This window comes from Accipiter gentilis, chromosome 9 (genome assembly GCF_929443795.1).
Source record: "Accipiter gentilis chromosome 9, bAccGen1.1, whole genome shotgun sequence".
Classification (NCBI taxonomy): domain Eukaryota; kingdom Metazoa; phylum Chordata; class Aves; order Accipitriformes; family Accipitridae; genus Astur; species Astur gentilis.
The window spans coordinates 37,672,445-37,694,308 of NC_064888.1; the positions used below are offsets into that span (position 1 = coordinate 37,672,445).

General features: G+C 43.1%; 1 protein-coding gene across 2 annotated transcripts in view; it reads left to right on the plus strand.

Annotated features, from left to right (window-relative positions):
- GRK5 (G protein-coupled receptor kinase 5) overlaps nt 1-21,864 on the plus strand; it is a 161,175-nt gene extending 139,311 nt beyond the window's left edge. For both annotated transcript variants that reach the window (XM_049810454.1, XM_049810455.1), the window contains 9 exons: nt 352-492; nt 1,566-1,756; nt 6,114-6,151; nt 6,962-7,051; nt 8,252-8,460; nt 16,722-16,859; nt 19,321-19,458; nt 20,286-20,417; nt 21,069-21,864. In XM_049810454.1, the coding sequence (XP_049666411.1) occupies nt 352-492; nt 1,566-1,756; nt 6,114-6,151; nt 6,962-7,051; nt 8,252-8,460; nt 16,722-16,859; nt 19,321-19,458; nt 20,286-20,417; nt 21,069-21,167 (1,176 nt within the window). In that variant the 3' untranslated portion in view covers nt 21,168-21,864. The remainder of the gene's footprint in view (nt 1-351; nt 493-1,565; nt 1,757-6,113; nt 6,152-6,961; nt 7,052-8,251; nt 8,461-16,721; nt 16,860-19,320; nt 19,459-20,285; nt 20,418-21,068) is intronic.

Here is a 21,864-nt window from a genome sequence, read left to right on the forward strand (position 1 = left end):
AATTAGGGTCACACCCTTATTTGTATTTTACTGATGGCTCGAGGTCACTGCCTAGGCAGCAGAGTCAGAGGAGGCGCGGACAGGCTTTAGCTGAGCACATTACAATCTGCACAGACAAAAGGAGGTGGGATAGGAAGCAGGCGGAGGAAAGTGAAATAATTAAACCAATATTACACAGCAGGTTTGGAAACAGTAGTCTGTTCCCCAGCTGCCCCCGCCTATGCTTTATTCGCTACGCTGCCGTCTCTAACCTTAAAAGGACTAAATCAGATCAGATCATGAGGAGTGAAGAGCAGCCCAGACATAGTGTTTGCTTCAATTTACCCAGCAATTGTTCTCTTTAATTCGCAGGTCTGCGCTTGCCAAGTCCGAGCGACAGGGAAGATGTACGCCTGCAAGAGATTAGAGAAGAAGAGAATAAAAAAGAGGAAAGGCGAATCCATGGCACTAAATGAAAAGCAGATTTTAGAAAAAGTCAATAGTCAGTTCGTAGTGAGTATTGAACTCCCCAGCGCTCAGCTCCCTGCTCACCTGCTGAGCACTGTTTCTGTTGAACCTGATGTCTCGTCCTGCTCCGTGCACCTTTGCCGAGTCTCATTTTAGTCTCTGATCTGTGAGAAATGCACCAGCCAAGGTCCCTGTTCCTGCCACGGGAACGTGATGCATTTTACAGGCCTTGACTTGCATCAGGGCTGCATCAGGCTGAGCTATTTTTATCCAGCGTGATTACCTGAATTCCCAGCGCCTGGCAGAGAGGAGCTTGGAGGAGACTGAAGGAGATTCAACCCAGATAGATCAGAAGAGATTGGTAGTGGAAGCATCAAGCCAGTGACGCAGAGCTGGTCTGCCTGACGTCGGGCTTTCCTGAGTTGTGCCAGCTCTTGTGTCTCTTTAAAACCTTGCCTTAGATTTTACGGGGGAAAAAAAGGTGGTGTTATCTCAGCATCTGTCGTGTTCTTTACACTTATTTTTGGAAACACTGTGAATACAACAGATGCAAGATGTTTACTCACCTCTGGCAGAAGCAAAGACGTTGGCCTGTGTTTAAAAGTGATATTTTGGCTTGTCTGATCGCTCCTGGGGCACCCACCAGAGCCTCCCAGGGGTGTTGCTGACCTTCATGCCTCAGCGATGGTCCGTTTGACCACCACGGGACTGGGCTATCTGGGCCTTCTTGGGAACCTGCTGAGATGATAGGTTTTTGACAGCTATCCAGCAAAACAGTGCAGCGGGCGGTGTAGATTCCCTTGATTATTAAGATTTCTCTTACATGGAAAAGTATGCCTGGAATTAGTACGTTTGTCCAGCCTGTGAAGCTATCTGAGCATTAACCTTCAGGGTTTCTGATGATAAATAGGCTGGATTCAACAAATTAAGCTATAAAATCCTAACATCTGATTTCTCTGTACTTTTAAAATGTGTGTTTGCTATTGTAATAAGGCCCATATCAAATTCAGTCAATGTATTTTTTTCCTTTTCTAGAGAAAAATCTTTAATGGAAGGTTAGTGCTTTCTTCTTAGCAGCTAACTGAACTGTCACAACTATGCTACAAATGTTTTCCTAGGTCAATTTAGCCTATGCCTATGAAACAAAGGATGCACTGTGTTTAGTTCTGACCATAATGAATGGAGGCGACCTGAAGTTTCACATCTACAACATGGGAAACCCAGGCTTTGAGGAGGAAAGAGCTTTGTTTTATGCAGCAGAGATTCTCTGTGGCTTAGAAGACCTACACAGAGAAAATACTGTGTACAGGTAAGCACTCTCTAGAGTCTTAGGACATCTTTTCTGCGTAGAAAAGAATTGCCTGCATCCTCCCTGGTCATTGTGGCCCCGTACAGCTTAGATGCCTCAGTGCTTTGGCTGAAATTTTGCAGAGCCCTGTGCAAATTCAGTATGATTCGGTAATCATGGAAGGAAGCAGTTGCTTTGCTAAATACTTCCTGTCTAAATTATACAGAACTAACACAAAGGTCCCCAAACCCTGCCTCAGCGTGCACTGGGTAACATGAAAAAATTATGAAAGTTCTTTTAAAGGGATTTCATTAAGGAATCTAGTTTCTAGTTGGTATGAAATGGAGATCATCTTATTCAAGCCTCTATTTTAATTATTTAGATTACATTGCATTAGGGGCTGTACCACCTCAGATGCGGAAAAACCATCTCTCCTAGCATGGTGACAGGCAGCAAGCTTCGAGAAGGACAGATTTCAAGTTCTCAGCTCCCAGTCTGGTTGACAGCTCTATGCAAGTGCTTTCCCAAGGCATCATAGGGTTTACTTGCTGGATAAGCAGCGTGATTGCAGACAGAGTTCTTGTGACTCCATGAGGATTTTTTTTTTTTTCAATCAATGACCAATGTAGTTGTAAACAACATTTAATGTTTGTCTTCATCATCCCAGCTTGTGAAATCATTATTGCTGGCATTCACAGCAGAAGAAGTCCTGTGGATTGATGAAAGAGCCTCCAAGGACAATGATTAATAGACAATAATATGTTATTTTTAAAAACGAAGCCACACTTTAAATCATCTGATATGCCCATGTATAATAAACATTATGCATATGCTTGTATACATAGAAATTACGATATTATTGTTCCTTGGAGGAGATCTCCAGCAAACTGCCACTTGGTTGCCTCACTGTGACTCAGATCTTGCTAGCTGGCATAAGGAGGGCAGACAGATAACACGCTGATTTAGTTGGCACTGGCCCAAGGAGGAGATTTTTTTTTCCCAAGGAACAAAATGGAATTTTGTGTTTAATGTCAGTTGAAAAATTAAATGAGTGATGTGTTTTCCCTTTTCTTTAAAAAGCACCGTACCACATTCAAAAAAGTTTTAGGAGGTATTATAGTGTTTCTTTAAAAAGTACTAGACCACAAGCATATTTCATTGATGAAAATGACTGGTACATTCATAACATGGCTGGTAAAATGCCATACTAATGCCACTTTCTAATAAAACAAATTAGATCTGGCCACTCAAAATAGTACGTAGCTCTGAGAGAAATGGCATTCTACTTCCTTAAGCAGTTGTTTTCATGTTACTCTTAAAAGAGCTGCTAGTTTACACCTCAGGTGGCACATTCATTTTGGTGATGAATGATATTACATCCTTGTAGGTGACATTTTCTAGCAGTATTTTAGGAGTATCTGCAGAGACCCCTAATTTGTAATACCGCAGTGTGTTTTGAGACCCATGAGAAGTGCTATATAGGTCAATAAAATATAGCTCCTAAATGCTACCGCTTTCTCAAGGTGAATAATTCATCACAAAACAGTTATTCCTCAGACTTAATTTCATTTTCTATGAACAAAATGCTTCTGAGTAAATCACAGCATCAGAAAATACATCCCCATCTCACGGGCCGGTGACGCACGCTGTGGATGTGACCTGAGAGAACAACCAGGCTCAGTCAGATTTATCTGATTCAGAATTCCCCTGCCAAACGTGGCACTTATCTTACATTTCTCAACTGCATCATGTTAGTAAAGGTAATTATGCTTGTTCATAGGAAGCAAGCATAAAAAGCTGCTGGTTCTCCCTGAAATATTTTTATAAGTATATGTATATAATTTTTATTGGTTTTTTTTTTTTTTACATATATAAAAATTATTTATATATGTACTATAGCTGTGCCAGGAAGCTCCAGTCAGCATCAAGATCGCATTGTCCTAGGCATTACACAAATACACAGTAAAGCTTTGTCCACCGTCATTGAGTTGTTTATGCTGTCCTGTACAGCCAAACAACGCGCCATCGCCTTTCGAGCGTGGGCGCAGTGCCAACAGTTTATGTTTCGGTACATTTAGGCAAGGCGAGTTTACATATAGGAAGCTGTACCGTTGGGAAGTAGCCTTACATGTAACTGTGTCCACCGGGGAGTTTTATTTCTCCCAGACATTTCAGTACAAGAATCCCATTCCTCCTCGGCACTTGGAAGTGTTGGCCGTGCAAAGGAAGCCAGCCTTGATCACGAGGAACCAGAAATCTGAAAACAGAAATGACAACTGATGTCTGGTGGGGAAGAAAAGCCTGCTCTAATTGCCCTAAATCGCAGAGGACTGTAAGGACCGAACTGCTGTTCTCAGAGTCCTCGTGGACTCCCTCATTTTCTCATTCAAAGATGCCATTTCCCAACTTGCATGCAGGATTCTTGTCATTTGGCCACAAATGACAAAGCTTTAAGTGGGACTAATAACTGCCGGAGTGGAAGATGAAGTAACTAATGAAGTCTGAGTTCTTCAAGGAAGTATTTCTTAAGGGATTAGGAATAAATTTTTAAAAATAACTAGGAAATGCCCTTGACCGTGTTGCTCCAGCATTGGAAACCTTCTGCTGATAGGCAGGGAAAGCCCACGGTGGTATGTTAAACAAAATCACAGCTTCTCCCCAGCATGCAGCCGCCCGTCACATATTTCAGTATTGTTTATTTGAGAAGCAGGCTTGGTACCACTGGGCACCCGGTGAAGTTTATCTTGAGAGGTCAAGAGGGTCTGAAGCAAGCGAGAAGAGGAGATCGTTCACAGCGCTCTATGTTCTTGCTTGAAATAATAAATAAAAACGAGACAAGTTTTCAAGTTTCAATCTCAGCATTGTCAAAACTACAAAATGGCCCTCGCCATTCACAGGAAAATTCATGACACTGAGGTGGTACAGCTTGAAACGCGGGGCAGGCTCCTGCACAGACTCTGTGCGATGCACTGATGTCCCGGTGCGAGGGTTTCTCTTGTAGGCCCCCCTCTCTTTGCTCTTTGAAAAGAAATGCCTCTTGCTGGGAAGCTAACAGAATCAAGCTGGTTCACAAATGCAAGGAGGCCTTAAGAAAAGACGGAGGCCAAGCGCTTCTTGGATTTGCACCAGGCTAAGCGCTGTCTTTCAGTAGGAGTCAATCAGACAAAAGTCAGGCCGCGATGTTGTGAATTGCAGCAATACTTTTTTTTCCTGCCTCACCCGGCCACGCTGATGCCGTATTCGGGCTCTTGAGCCAGCACAGCCTGCTCCCATCGCACGGCCCTTTCTGGGATGCTCCATGCCCAGCACGTCCCTGTCTTCCCTCTGACACCTCCAGGACCCATCCCACGAAGGTTGGCTTCGTTCCTGCTCTGCTCTAGCTCGGCGGTGTGGGGAGGACAGGCAGAAACCTGCCCGGCTCCCCCCTCGACAGCAGCCCACCGCATCCAGGAACGGCAGCCGTGGCTGCAAAGTTGTGCTCAGCTCCGCGGGGCTGGAAAACAGCCTTGGCCGAGCGAGGGGATTTGAGTGGGGCTGGCCTGGGCAGCACCTAGAAGCAGCAGCTGGTGGGTTTGGTGCAGACAAACTTTTCAGAAGAATGACCTGCCAAGGTTCTGCTAAATATATGAAAACTGAGATTTTTTTAATTTTTTTTAGAAGTTTATATCTTGGCCAGATTTGGGAATTTTTTTATTTTTTTTTTTTTTCAGAGGAGCAGTAAAAGGCACATCTTTGACATCAGAGTGACCACCTTGCCAATTTTCATGGCGTTGCTCCAAACCACATAGGCAGTAGAGTTTCACAAATGTTTGTTGGAAGAATTTTAATCTGGGCACAGCGTTCCCTACTCTGCCCCTCATTTTCCAAACTCGCTGAAACTATTACACATGTGCACAAATGCGTGTACACACATTCACGTATTTGTTCTGAGTCAGATGCTAGGCATAGAAAATTTGAGCCCAACAGATTGCTATTTCCATTTTCATATGCAAATAAAATATTTTAAAATTTAAAATATTTTTCTTTTTTAACAAAAGATTTTATAACAGAAAATGTTGCAGAGATTTAACAAAGCATAGGACTATAGGGGTTGGTTTACAGGGCTTGCAGGACTAGATGGATGAGTCCATTATAGAGTGGATTAGGAACTAAAAGCTTGGCTTAGTGAAAAAATGTGACTCCAGTTCAGAAAAAGACATATGGTTTCAGTCTATCTGTGAAGTGAGTTGTAGAAAGTTGTATTGGTTTCATGAGTTCCTTGCTGTTTGACTTGACACTCAATTGGTTTATTACTAGTAATAAATGCACTCACACACTGTCGTATGGTTATGTTATCAAAACCAGCTTCATACAAATAACTACTATCTTTCATTTTCAGAGATTTGAAGCCAGAAAATATCCTGCTAGATGATTATGGTAAGTCTCAGAGCTTTACAGAGATGCTTTCACAGTAAAGTAGATTAAGTTAGTTTTAGGATATATATTGCACAAAGACAAATAATGCTCCGAAGTGACTAAGAGGCTCAGCATACACTAATACTCCTGTATGGGGTTGGGTGAAGTGCTGGAGCTCACCGCACGGGTGGAAGAAAGCAGCAGTGCTGCTCAGCAGGGTCTGATATCAAGAGCACAGCTTTGCTGGGGGCGTCTGCCTTTTTTCATTGTTTTCCCATCCTTATCGTTGCAAGGCTGACAGAACACAAAGGAAGCGGGGATTTCTAAATCTGTGCTTCCCGCTCTGTTTTCAAAAGGACTTTCAGCCTTTGCGGAGCCAACTCTCGTTTTATGCAAAGCCAGGTACCTGTTCGCTGCTGAAGGCAGCCGTAATCAAATCTCCTGCTGCCTTACCGACCAGATGTAGCTCCTTCAGCCATCAGAGAGTTGCAGAATTATGTCGGCCCATCCATCCCCTGCGATCAGTTCAAGATACTTCCCTGCAGCATGTTTCTCGTTGCCCTTTTTTTGGTTGGTTTTAAAATATCTAACACAATCCACTCTAGTCCATAGCCTCACTGTTAAAATTAATTTCACTGCATTGTAATGCCCTTACTAATTCCTCTTTCCCTTATCAATGAAACTACTCCAATTCAGAACACTCTTTTCTTAGAATGTCTGAACAGTAAATTGCAAGAGTGTTGTAGCAAAGACAACAGTTGTGGTTTTGGACTACTTTGGGTCATGTTATTATATCTGCTTTGTGTTGTTTCATTTCTTTTTTCCTTCCAGGCCATATTAGAATATCTGATTTGGGTCTAGCTGTTAAAATCCCTGAGGGTGAATCAATCCGTGGAAGAGTAGGAACAGTGGGATATATGGGTAAGTCTTCAGTAGCTCTTTTTTTTAAAATTTGCTGAGATTACTTGAGTTTTGGAGATCTTTCTGCCACATAAGCTTAAGAAAAATTATAAAGAAAGATTCACATTCAGCTGGGCATAGTTCCCTGCAGCAACCCACCAAGAAGTCATGCTCATGGAGTCAGAAGTGGGCAGAAAGATGGACCACTGGCTCTTAATGAGACTGGTCTGTAATCTTAAACCAGCAAAGAAAATTAAAAGGGGAGACAACAACTGGCATTCTAGTCATTTTAGCGTAGATTTATTTTAGGAGGGTTATGTGCTGAAAGAAAGGTTTCTTTCTAGTTGCAACTTTGTATAATAGTTAAAATGTATTTATATGTTTACGATAAAATGGGTAAGTCTGCACCCATGGTCATTGGTAAAAAACACACTCCCTGATTTAACTAGATCTGTTTTCTAAATTCAGTGTAATTATTTTCATGCATTCTCTGAGTGGGCATATTTCTTGGAATAGAAATTGCTTATGCTTATTTGACTAAAAAGAAACTAGCTGATACGAGCCACTGTTCCACCATACGGAGACTTTAATGAAAGCAAGCAAATCAGTTGTCATTGCTAAATTTTGTTATCTCAGTTTGTGCACACACTAAGACTGTGCTTGTGAGCACGCATGTGTGCATTTGTACCCATGTATGGAAGTGAGGATGCCTGCAAGACAGTGACTATAAGCCCAAAGCACCCTGGATGGTTGCAACACAAAATAAATGTATTTTTTAAAGGGGGAAAGAAATAAGTCATAAATTGAGCAAAAAGACAGAATTTGCATTTGAAGAAATGTGACTGCTGTTTACGGGATATATGTTTGTATGTCATTTCTCCCCTAAATAGAGAAATCTGGAAGGACTCTTAAGATTAGTCCTCTGCTTAATACTTAGCTTCAACTTCTTTTTGTGTTTGTTTTTAATTGGTCTGACTTGGTTAGGAAGTCAGAAGACAGCATGCACGTGGCATGTAGCATGTAGAGAAAAAAACATGGCATGTAGCATGCTGCATTTTCTGTAATGCCATCAACAGAAATCAGGAGGTATTCTTCTATTTTACCCACCATTCTCTGTGCCTCTGTGTTCAGTCACCAAAATGGAACTTCTAGAAATTTAATTTTTTTTTTGCCTATGTAAATATCAAGCATTTCCACAAGGCACATCTTTCTCCTCCACAGCTCCAGAAGTGTTGAACAACCAGAGATACACACTCAGCCCTGACTACTGGGGACTAGGCTGTCTCATTTATGAAATGATTGCTGGGCAATCACCATTTCGTGGGAGGAAAGAGAAGGTGAAGAGGGAAGAAGTGGACAGAAGAGTGCTGGAGACAGAAGAGGTGTACTCCCATAAGTTTTCTGAGGAGGCCAAGTCCATCTGTAAAATGGTAAGAGGCTTGAAGGCCCAGTGTGGCAGCTTCATTAGCAAGCTGTATCTGACATGGTTTGAGCAGTAACACAGTACCGTGGAGGGGCTGCAGAGACAAGGACTAACCAAGCTCATCTGTTGATGGGATGACTGCATTCTCTATTCATTCAAATTGTGTTTATTTGGGCTTGCTTCTCCATGAGATTCATCACGGTCATCTTGAGTCCTCTCCAAAGTTTGATGGCCAAGGGAGCGGTATCTATTCTCGTGAGATTTTGAATGTTAGTTTGCAGTCAAGAATGCATTTCTGTCTTTTATAATCTTGTAGAAAAAATAAAAAGGACTTGATGATGCAAGACTCTGATTGTCTCCTGCAAGGAACTGAAACCCCCATGCTTCCATTGTCTTTGGTGAGAGCTGGGGGTAAGCAGGACAAAGATTATGCAATGAAATTATTGTGACACTCAAATGTTGTCCCAGCCCATCTCACTAACTTTGTTAGCAGCTTTTCCCCCAGGGTGCCAGGGTATCCAGCTTTTTTTAATACTGTTGAGCTGTCCTTTAAAATGTTTTCTCACTCTTTCAGCTGGGAGTCATTTTCGTAGCACAATAGCCATGTCTGACAATGGAAATCCTCAAACCCTTTGAGAAATCTCAAAGCTGTGTCTGAATTCATCAATGCCTTGTCGACATCCATCTTTAGAAGGCTGAATTGTAATTTGGAAAGGGATGTGGCCTTTTTCTTGATGTTGTTTGCTAAAGAGTGAAGTCTCCTTTGGAGACAATGACACATCTGTGTATACTGGGAGAGAGAGAATGAAGGGAAAGAAAGGTCAACAAATAGGTAGTGAGAGTTTCACCAATATCTCGTGCAACAGGCAAGCAAACAGCAGATCAACAACATTCTGGTTGGCTGGCTTCATGAAGAGTCATTGAAGTCTCCTTGCAAAATAATAATGGTAGAATTGCCAAGTATCATGCCTGGAAGTCATTAACTTACAGTGCACCAACTCATTGCTGAATCCCAGGGGTAGTAATTAACTGACATCACTCTTGATAGATACTCTAGGCCATTCACTGCCCTTAATATGCGATTCAGAGCCCCCAGTGAAGTCGGCGTGGGAGAATCTAGGACAGCCACAGACTCTTACAGACCATTTCATGTGCTCAGACAGCCTGCCGTCTCTTCTCTAGTAGCATCTCAGCTCCCGCCAGGTGAGATGCAGCATCTGCCGGAGTGGCAGAGACTTTGTGTACGTCCTGTTGTTAGCATGAAATGAAAACACCGTGAGGCAAAAATTATATTCTTGTTGCTTGTTCTGTAGTTAGTTGCAGGCATGAGGCCTAATAGAATGAGAGTGTACTTTGAAAATAACCAAGCCCATGACAACCCGAGAAGAATTAAATGTAGCATTGATGGGATAGTGTTGGAGATGACCTACCACTCCCAGGGCAGTAGACAGTGAAAGTCATTATCCTGTAGTGGTCATTTTCATCTTCAAGCCACAAAGTCTCTGGTTTCAGGGATTCAGGGACCTCAGGAAGTTGTCTCATTCCCTTGCCTCAGGGAACCATGAACTCTATGTAAATCATTCCTGACAACTTGATCTACTGCTTCACTGTCTAATCACGTGGCATGTTTATTTAGGTGGTTTGTGCAAACTCTTAATGGATCCAAAGATAACCCTGTCATTTTTGAGTATTAATGCACTAAAAATACTGTGCCTTAAGGCTGGAAGAGCCTCACCGAGCATGATGGCATTTGTGGTTTTCCATCCAAAAGTCATTTATTTTATCAAGTCATATTTTTAAACATCCACGATTCAAATATATTCTCAAATACTTTTTGCTCTTTATATTGCAAACCAGAAGTTTGTTGCTTTGTATCAGCATCTTAAGAAGGAAACAAAAAAGTGATAATTAAGTACCCATCATACCTGCAAAATGAAGCATAAAGTTGCAGTACATAAATCCAACTTGGGTCTTCACAAAGATCCAACACAAAAGGCTTTCCTGTAGTGGAGTCTTCAGGGTAGGAGTGAGGAACAACACGCTTTCCACCATGTCTCCTAATCTTCTCTTCAAAGCTTACTCCATGAGCTAATAGCGTCGCCATCAGGAAATACATTGTCGTTATTAATTTACTCATATGAAAACCCTTTAGTGTCACCCCATGTCAACCTTCCCCTCCTGGATGTTTATGCCCTTTGCATTCTTGCAGGCACGTATCATAGCTCCCATTAATCATCATCCATCCCATATTTCCGTGTTCATTTTGTAAGTAATTTCCCATAAATCAGCCCTCATTTTGGACTGAAACAGAGATGAATAATAAATAATTAGGAACAGGGGCAGCTGGCTTTCTGGGAAGCTCCCCAACCCATAGTTCCCATATAACATAACTGCTTCATGTTGGGGTTTTTTCCTGTGAAAAAATCCAATCTTTCTAGGAAATTCTCCCTGTTTGTTGTTGTTATGACTTGTACTTCATTGATGTACATGTGTGTTTTCCCTGACAAGTGCAGCCTTGCATCCAAAGATGTGACTTGAAGTGCATTCAAGTCAACAGTACTGGACGAGCACGTATTGTTGTGCTCTTCTGTCACTCTGTCAGTGTGACACTATCTTCCCTGCCGCTTCTCATTCCTGCAGCTCCCATTTGACTCCACAAAAGGGATCTCTGATTGGAGGGTTCAAAGGAGACGGAGCCAAACTCTTGGTTCGGTGCCCAGTGACAGGACAGGAGATCATGGGCACAAACTGAAACACAGGAGGGTCCCTCTGAACATCAGGAAACATTTTTCCATGGTGAGGGTAGTCAAATACTAGAACAGGTTGCCTAAAGAGGCTGTGGAGTCTCCACACTTGGAGATATCCAAAACCCAACTGGGCACGGCCTTGAACAACCTGCTCTAGGTGACTCTGCTTTGAGCAGAGGGATTGGACTAGACTCCAGAGGTGCCTTCCAGCCTCAGCTGTTCTGTGATTCTGATCTCCATTCCCTTCCCAAAGTGCCTCCCCAACCAACTAAAAGATGATGGGGGTTTTTTCCCCTAGAAGCATTCTTTTCTCTTCCTCACTCACCACCAGGAACTCTGTCATTATACTGCTACTAGGCTGGCTGCTTTCATCCCTCCTGTCTGCTTTCATCCCTGGAAACAACTTGTTCACACATTATGACACCTTAAAGTTTATCAGCGCTGCCTGAGAAAAACTGCTCTTTCATCTGTCTTGAGAGGCACCTTATACACATCAAGGTGCTCTTCAAATGATTATCATTGCTATTGCTATTGCTATTGCTAATAATAATAATAATAGTAGATCTTCTGTAGTAAGCCTTTGCAATAAGCTTAATTGTCACCCATGCCTGAGAGAGCCTTGACTCTTCAGTTGGCCAGATTGGGCTGTGATTTCATAAGCAAAAGCAGTGCAATATACAGCCATTTATGTCATTCTGGCATCTTCAGTTCCCACACCACTGTCTTGTCTCCTTTAGTAATTGAGATGTGACCATAGTATTACTTTTCTGTTCTTTAAAAATTGTTAAAAATAGTATGTTTACTCCTGTTCGAGAGTTGAAATTTATCTAGGTGATCCCTTAAACTATTTGATCAGCTGTGTCAATGGAAGGGGGTTTACCATTCCCCTTTTCTCTTTTTAAGAGCAAAAATTGTTTGCACTCTTACCCTACAAAAAGTTTCCCTTACTCCAATAATTTTAGGACCAACATCTTAGGACTTGGAGTTATTTATTACATGATATGAACTGACTGATCACATGAGGATAAATAAAGCAGCACTTTGGGGACTGTTGGCTTTTTTTAGCAATCCTCACAACAGTTGTTTCTTTTTGTAAAGGAAACAAAACAAAGTTGTGGAAAAAGTCTCAGACACTGCAGAGTTTGAATCCCCTGCGGGGATCAAATGAGTGACATGAAAGTATCAGAGAGTTCTTTATATCAAGAAAAAAATCTTAATGTAACTTCACCGCTCTACTCAAGACTCTTCTTTGAAAATCCTCTTCTAGTCACGCCTTGCCCATAACTCTGTAGACTAAATCCTGCCCTCATTTATACACATCCAGAGTCATCTGGAGCCTTTGTTACCAGAACATAAAGCTCTGCTGCTTGGTATCAACTTCATGCATGGTTGGATGGCCTAAGCCATCTTCAGATCTGAAGCTCTGTGAATTCTCCGTAGGTTTTGGCTGTAGAATTACATTTAAATTATGTTTGATTGGGTCATTGCACTGCTGTCCCAGGAGGGCTTGTCATCAGCCTGATGTAGTTGCTTTTGTTCTGCTTTCTATTCATATTAAATACATCCTTTGAAACTGAATTAAACAAAAGTGTAGAGATGACTCAAAACATACAGTTGTTATCTCTGTTTTCTTTCCCTGGTCAGATTCCCAAATGGGATGCATATTTCAGGCTATTATGCAGGTTTACTGTTGCAGAAAGCTGCTGGGGCTGCAGGAAATGGTACAAGACTCAATATTCTTTGGAGAAGGGAAGGACTTTCCCTTCTGGAAAATATTCTAGTCCATGCTATCTCTCGATAGCCACAACAGAAGTATCTGGTCTCACCTGTTGCTATCTCCAGAGCTGGCTGCAGCTACAGCTTACCAAATTCCATGAATTTCTTATTTTTTTCTCCACTGGGTCTCCCCTGGGACTCTCCTCAAGAGGCAGGCAGCTGCTCCCCTGCAGCTGGGCTTTGCAGGAGAATCCTCTCTTTTCTGTGGTCTTTCAGTCCAAGCCTAGTCCCTTTTGAGTGGCCAGCCACCCATGACCAACGGCATTCATGCTCCAGAGACTTCCTTCTCGCATCTGAGGTTCCTGAAATACTCCCTTGTTTATCACAGAGGAGCCGAGGAATCCCCAGACAGCCTTTTTCTATCCTTAACTACTCCATCCTCTGACCACACACTCCAAACAACTCCTAACATTTGCAGCCTGGTAAGGGTAAATTCTCAGATTATCTTGGTCTTCCCACTTAGTCCAGAGCCAGGAGAATTACTGGCTGCACAGACAGGAAAGTAACTCCCTTTCTTCCCTTCACAGCTGACTTGTAGAGCAGGAACTGCAGAGGTCTCCTTTATCATCTACAGGCAAGTCCAAATCTACCCCTTCCTACTACAACTTGTTCCTCAGCAGCACTGTTCCTGAAAGCTTCAAGGTATCATTTCCAAAAGTGTATCAGAGCCATGGTTAGTAAAAGTGGTCCTTCTGCCTTCAGATTCTTCTTTTGACCTGTAAGGAAAGTCCTCTCAACCCGAGAATAGAAGATCAAAAGAACTTTTGTCTTCTCTGCCCAGCCACAATTGAGCAAACCAGATCTTGACTGGAAATTCCAAAGCGATCTTCTTTACATAGGCTAAATTCATATGCCTGTTGGGATTTATTTAAAAAAAAAAGAAAAGAAGCAAAACCAAAAACACCACAACAAAAAAACGTGCCTCGAGACCATGACAGCTCAAAGTCTCATGCAAGGATTTGAAAGCAAAACATCCCTCTTTCCTTCTACCCAGGGAAAGCAAGCTCCAGAGAAGTGCCCTGAAAAAGATCTTTTCCTATGAGCTAGATCAATATGGTGCTGTATCATGTGAATCTATATGCTCCGAGGATGGCAAAGCATAGAGATGTTTCTTCCAGTCTTTCTCTGTCTATGAATGTCCCGTTCCAAAGGTACAGAAGGGGGAGTGAAAGTCGGGCCAGCCAGAGCATGTAGGCAGAGCCAACATTAATCAGGCAATGGCAAGACAAAGTTCTTATCTCAGTTCTTTATAATGAACCAGGCAGTTGTGTTGACCAGTCAGACCAGATGTCACCACCTAGACAGCAGCAGAGGCAGAGGAAACTGTGAGGAAGAAAGGGACGTTGCTGTCTGGAAGCTGGAAGTTGCTGTTGTGGCCAGAACCACTAGCTTTTTCCCATCAAATCCATACAGTCTCCTCTGGCTATTGCTGCTGCTACTGCTGAGGCAGAAAGAGCTGAGCAGAAGACTCTTCTTTTATACCCCATAAACCCCTTCACCGCCTCTTCTGGCTGCTTGGTTGGCCTTTGCCATCGTAGCTTGCTCAGGACTGGCTGGAGGATGGTCTCTGCCTATACGGGGCACACTGATTGCCATAGCCATTTGCTGTCTCAGGCTGGAAATGAAGCCCCTAGGAAAAAAATGCAGAACTGAGGAGGCTGTGGAAGTCAGATAAGAAAACCACTGATGCCCAGGGGGTAGGAGAGCATTCAAAGAAGCCTAAAGAGCTGTGACCGTGTAAATCAGCGATAAGCACAACAAAACCCACCTCCAGCCAGACACCTTCACAGGCTCAGGTGCTCGGAGAACCCAACCCACCCCGCTGTCCTGCAGGGGCGCTGAGCCCCCCCGGGGGAAGGCAGTCCCAGTGAGTTTTACTAATCATTTCAGTGCGACTGGTCTGCGCAGCCCACCTGGGGAGGGGGCGAGGGGAGATGGCTGCTTTTCAGTACCAGTTTTGGAGCAGCAAAGCTGCAGACTGAAGAGGAGGTGAGGCGCGACCCTTTCCCTCCCCCGGGCACCCAGGCACCAGTCCCCTCCTGCCCCAGGGAAGAGGCCCCCACACAGCTCCAAGGCCGCTTACTCGTCGGGACGGGGCGCGGAACGCCTCGCCGTCCCCGGCCGGACCCCGCCGCCGCTCCGCGCCGCCCCGCCGCCGCCCCGGCCCCACCGCGCTGCCTGGCTGCGCTGCCCTTTCCTCTGCTGCCCCCCGGCGGCCCCCGGTACGCCCGGCAGCGAGCCGGGCATCCATCCCCCTCCTGCCCCTCTCCCGGCAGTGGTGGGGCCCGCGGCCGCCGCACAGCCGTGGTGTCCGTGCAGGCTGGCTCAGCCCCTTCCTTCAGCAGCCGTTTAGAAATGGGGGTACCAAAAGTGCTGAGCGGTGGGGGTCTGCCTGGCTGCGTGCCCATCTCCAGGAGGCATACCCTTCCTGTGGGAAGGGGCTGTACTCTTATGTCCTTGGTGATGTTGCAGTGTTAAGTTTGTAGTCTTTTCCCCCAGGGTGGAGACTCCAGCAAAGCCAGCCCTGGCTGTTTTCAGTGCGTGTTTAGTTTTCTGTCGTGCTAAGGCACACGTCAGGCATGTCTTTAAGAGGCAGTTGAAATCTCTAGGTAGATTATGGTGAGTTTGGAGTTATACTTTCGCTCCTCTATCTGAGAGCATCATGCAGGCTTCCTCAAAGGCGAATGGAAGGAAAAAAAGGAAACAAATTTGTGAACCTTCACTTTTCAACAGATTGCCTTAAGTCAGTGGTACATCAGGAAAGGTCCCTGTCCCAAGTGATGGTCTTCTTGCACCGGTCATTTGCATGCTGAGCTCTGCCTCTCTTCAGCTGTTTAGATGTGATCTCTTAAGGCATTGATTTAGCCTACTTGATTCTATGCATATGATTTAAAAGAAGAGGCATTTTGGTGAAGATTTGGCTACACATTCTGTCTCCTCATCCAGCAGCTAGTCTGTACCAGAATTGTTCTTTCATTGAACTGTTGTCTTGGAGATCAATTGGTCCATCCATACAAGGTCTTCCAGGACCTACAACCCTTGTGTTTGTGTTCATGGACCTGCTTATCTAATAGACCAATGATGCTGAGTTCAGTTAGTGTCCATTGCTCCATTACAGGCACCCAAGAAACAGGCAGGACTTGCTGTAGCAGGTAAAGGTGGTGCATTGCCCTTTTCTGAAAACAAACAAGGCTGAACTGAGGATGGTTCCTGATACTCCACGAGCAAAACTCCCCTTGAGTTCAGCAGAGAGAAGCCCATGAGCACAAAGGGTTGGTTCAATGTGTCACGTGATGTACTGGAATATACTGCAATGGGTGGAGGGAAATACAACTTGATAGTGAAGTCATTCAGCCTAAGCAACACAGGAAAATTATTCTTAGAAGAGTACCACCACCAAAAAAAAAAAGAACCACAAAAGAGCACATGGGACTTAGGAATATGCATCTATATATGTTATTAGGGTATATCAGACCTCTCCTTGAAAGTGTTCACTGAAAGAACGCAGAAGCAACGGTCTGTATTTTGACTGTAAACACTTCACAGCAGGTAATTTTCAAAGGGTTTCACCAGCATCTAGAACAGTGCAGTCCTAATCCATTTAACTTTGGCCATTAAGTAACAGCAATTACAATTCCCCTCTGTACTTCCCTCTGGGCACATTCAAAACCAACTGGAGATAAAAATATCTTTGTGGAGCTCTTGCTTTTCTGACAACCTTACCGTTCCTCTTGGCATGTTTCAGCTCCTCACCAAAGACGTGAAGCAGCGGCTAGGATGTCAAGGGGAAGGTGCCACAGAAGTGAAGAGGCACCCCTTTTTCAAGAGCATGAATTTCAAGCGTTTAGAAGCAGGAATGCTGGATCCTCCCTTTGTCCCTGATGTAAGTACGATAGGAAGAACCCCCTTCTGAAAGAGGAAGTGGCCTCTTTCCAAGAGATTTGTTTCTAAAATAGCTTCTCTCTCTTAGAGCTGTCATCACCCTCTGCATGGGTAGCTGCCCTAGGAAGGTGAGATAGGCTGGTTTGGGATTGCTGGGAGGAAGAGGAGAGCTGCTCTGTAGACAAGTGCATGCAGGGTGGGTGCGACTCCACGTAGGGTGGTAACCTGGGGCTTGATTCATCCCCACTCGCTTTACCACAGTCTTCCTGTGTGACTCTGGAGGCACCATTTGATCTGCTCATGCCCCGGTTCCAAAACTTTAAACTGGGAACCTTTGTATTTCCTTATCCATGGTAGTAGCGTGAGAATAAGTACGCTTAGGACCAGGAGGTGCTCAGACCAATCAGCAATGAAAGCCACACGTATGCTTACAGATATATAGATATATATGCTGAGGTGAAACAGATATATACGCTGAGGTGAGACCAGAATTACAAAGTCCAAAGCTCTGTGGAACTGAGGAATGGACTAGATCATCATGAAAACAGGCATTCGTTACAGAAAGTCTGAACCAGGTTCAGATATCAAGAATCACCTCAAGCAGAGGAGGTGACTTGGACCTGAGAGAGCATTTTGAACTTGTTAATGTTCACAGGGCACGGAATCCAGAATTGAATCCTTACTCAGGTTTACACACCAGTCTTGCACATACTGAAAGTCTTTGTTGCATTGGCAATAATAAAACTTTTTCCACCCTTTTGTGGTATCGGTCTCTACCCCAGCGCACAGAGTTATCTGATTATTTTCCTCCTGCAGGGCTCTCTTTCTGGCTAGACCTTCTATCCTTAAAGTTCCCATATGGTTCTAAGTAAACACTGCCATTTTAACGTATTAAGGAAAGTAACATCTTGGCAGCTCTCATTCACATTGCTGCAAACTCAACCAAACCAAAGTGGTTTGAACGCTACAAAAGTTTACTTTAGCTGCTCTGGTTTTGCTTTACATTTTACTATGCAGCCTAGTTATTCCTGCCAATTAGCCCGTGGTGTTACGACCTGCTTTAGTGGGAAGAAATAGGAGACAAGCTACTATTTCTTTCTGATGTAGAAAATTAGAAAATTCTGGGCTCAAATTTGGGATCCGCCAGAGTGTATTAAAAGCTTAACTGTGGCATGTAAGGCCTAGAAGGCACCTCTTATAGACATATTTGCTAAAGCAGAGGCACATAAATTTTTATGGCTATTTATTGGGAACTCAAGAGCTGCCCCTAATTTAATTTATTTGGCACTTCATGCATAGATTTCCAAGTCTTTACTGAAGTCAGCTGAATCACCCAAAGCTATATAGCCAATGGCAGAGGTTGTAATCCAACCCAAGTCTCTCCATCCTCTTCTAGACTACTCTGTCTCCACAAAAATATTGTGGATTGCAGCCGTCAGGAATGCAGAGGGATGCAGCCTCCAGCAAATAGGACTTCCGACAGGAATCAGCTTGATTTGTTTGGTCACACTGCTTAGGTCTAGATCAAATACTGCACAGTTGGAGGCCTGGGCTGTGCAGTCATGGTACCGTGTGTAGACAGTAGGATTCAACACGTGCTTGAGTTCAGCAGGTCAGGCTAGTCCCACAAGCCACCCCTCAATTATTCCTGCGCATCAGAAGGTAACTGTGTTGTCGATGGGAACTCTCTGGCCACGCAGATGACCGCACCAACTATGACAGGTAGCCAGTGATGACTATTTCTGCTTTCTGTGGCTGGCTGCTGGAATATGAGCTACAAGCAGCGTCACTGCAAAGAGTCCGGTCTCTGTCAACCCAGAAAATTAAGTAGTTTAAAAAGACAAAGCCATTTGACTAGTGGTTTGAAGAAATGCAGCCAAGTTAAAAGAGTTAATAGAGGTGATTCTGGACAGCTGCCAGTAGCTGAGCCATAAATAAAAACAATGGAAATATGCCAAACCTCTTCTGTTTTCTTTAGCAATTAGTATACATTCCTTCAAACTTTGAAGCTGCAAACTCCACAGCTACCTGAGCAGAAGGTCACTTCTATTTGGAGTCCCTTTTCAGAGCTGTCTCCAGTGTGTCACTCATAAACATTCTGGTTTTCTGTTGTTCCCTCTCTAAAAGAAAAGACCGCTGAAGGATTTGATTTTTGTTTTCTTGCTCTTTCTGTCCTTTTCCCCTCACCTCTTAACCATATGCTACATGGATGACTAAAACCCACTTTGGCTGTGCTGATGCTTTAAGGACTTCAAAGTGGGAAGCTTAACATGCTTCAAGCGAAGTCAGCCTTTGATGATAAACATGCGGGCAGAGCAAGTCTAGAGAAGCAGGACGCAGATAGTCACTTGTTGTTAGGCATTCTCACTTGAATGAATCTGTGAATGAAAGCACATGGTCAGACTCAGAAATATTTTTTCTCTTGCTGTTTTTCTTTTTTTTTTTTTTTTCTGCTGAGATAGCCCAGAGCAGTATACTGCAAGGATGTGTTAGACATTGAGCAGTTCTCCACAGTGAAAGGAGTTAACCTGGACCAAACAGATGATGATTTCTATTCCAAGTTTTCCACAGGATCAGTGTCTATTCCATGGCAAAATGAGGTAAGGATGTATCATAGTCAAATTACTCCAGTAAAACCCTTCACACAGATGGTTTAAGATGAGCTGTATATTTCCAGTAATACATAACTACTGGATAACTTGCCAGACTCTAATGCTTTCATAAGTTACAAATGGCCTCTTTCAAGATCTGTAATGTACCACAGATGGCAGGTTCAGGTGACTGTATCTGTTGGCTCTGCGTATTTGTGTAAGTTGGCACGGATCCTACTGTACTTCCTTCTCCTGGATTTCTACAGAGGTGTTTTAACAACAGCTCTCAGGAACTTCCGTGGGTTGGCTGGAAGTCCGAATGGGAGCCTCCTCCACTGGTGATCCCGATCTCACCCGTTGTCTTGTACCTGCAGCGGGTCCCAGCGGTTGACTCTGGACCTTGAACTGCTCCAGCGTTTCCAGATCTGGGTCTTTGTTTCTGTTTGATATCTAAACACAGCCAATAGTGGATTTCATAATCCAACTCTGGATCAAAGAGCAGATCCACTTAGGCAGAGGGGTGCTAATAACTGGGATTTTGTGAGTATTCCTGTCTTTACCCAATATTCTCCACAGTGCTAAAGAAAAGAACAGAAAGCTTTATGGGGCAACTTCTAATAAGACTGATGTGCAAACACGCAGAGCAGACTCAGCCTCTCTTTTTCATACATCCTATTTGCCTTCTATAGCCACCAGCAGGAATTCAACTGTTAACTCTCCTAACATATTGCTCAAGCTGCTGGTCCTGATCCTGACTTCGAACAACCTAGCACTACTGGAATATATTTAATGCAGATGTATAATTTATTTTTTTCTTTCTTACTGTGTTCCACTAGATGATAGAAACAGAGTGTTTCAAAGAACTGAATGTATTTGGACCAAATGGTACTATTTCACCAGACCTAAACAAAAGCTACCCCCCAGAGCCACCCAAGAAGGGATTGCTACAGAGAATATTTAAACGACAGGTGAGATCTTTTATGACTAAGACAAGGAAACTCCCATAGATGCCCAGTGTCACAGCCATGTTCTGGTGGTATTTCTGTTCGGAGAAAGACAGTGCCTCTTAGAGAGAGGGCTGGCTGTTACAGTTACCTGGTCATTTCCTGACTAATACTGCATATCCCAAGTTTTCCATCTACCTCTCATGATTTTTTTTACCACCAGAAGTTCCAGTGTTGTTCATGAGCTTTGTTTCCAGCAGCTGAAAACTTCTTACCCAACCTATTTTTCAGTGGTAGGCTGAAATGCCTTTTGAAATGGTTATATGTTTTAATAAGTTTCTTGTGAAAATCCTTGATTTATGTGTTTAAAAAAAAAGAAGGTGCAAATTTTGAGTGAGGTAGTCATGGCAGGAAACCAAGACACTAGAGAAGAGAGCAGACCAGATAATACGTGATGTACAGCTTTCATGAGGCACCACTTGCAAATCTAAATAACATTCTTAGACCGATCTCTTTCTGTAGGGTTAAAACCTTGCCTGAGCATTGGCAGGTATCCTCTGATTAGTCAGATTAGTCCAGCCGGTATGTTATCAGCATAAAATGAACAATGTTGGACTAAAAGAAAGCATGGCATATTTGGGGAATCTAATTGTCATTGTCTTCCTCTTCCTACAGCATCAGAACAATTCAAAGAGTTCTCCAAATTCAAAGGCCAGTTTAAATCACCACATAAATTCAAATCACGTAAGTTCAAACTCCACTGGAAGCAGCTAGTTCCAACTCAGTTTTATGAAACAACATGTTGCATCCTTCCACTATAATCTATGGAGCTTCTATGGATGAGAGAGCCTCCACCATTGAGTAAAAAAAAAAGGATCTCCTAAAAATGGAGATTGTCTATCCATTCCTTCCAGTGGAGCCTCGCATTTTAAGAAGAATTTTCCACTCAGGTCTGTTTTTGGAGGTGGCACTCAAGACTGTGTGAATCAAATTTGTCTATTTAGAACATTGCAATAGAAATTCAATGAACATGACTACTTGCACGTATTTAAATAGCATCATACTAGAACTGAATTTTGTCTTTATTATTTTTAAAGAAAAGTTTTGTAAATTTCTCTATTGTCTCAGTTTACATTTTGTACATTTGTATTTAAATGAAAGTCAGACTTTGGAGGTGTATATTTTCCAAGCAGCAGCTGTAAAGCCATGTGTTTTAAGACATTTTTTAAAAGAAAAAAAAAAAATGTGACTCAAGACTTCCAGAGCCTCAAACGAGAAATCATTCTTTTTAGTAATTCTAGAAAATTATTCATAAATCACTTTATCAGACTGGGTTTTATTGACATGCATTTTTATGGAACAGTTTATTCTTAATTATTTTACATCTGTATATTTGGTTTACAGCAACACTGCATACATTTCTCCTCTTCATTAGTTTGTAATGTCTCGCATTAAATGCTAAAAGACAAGA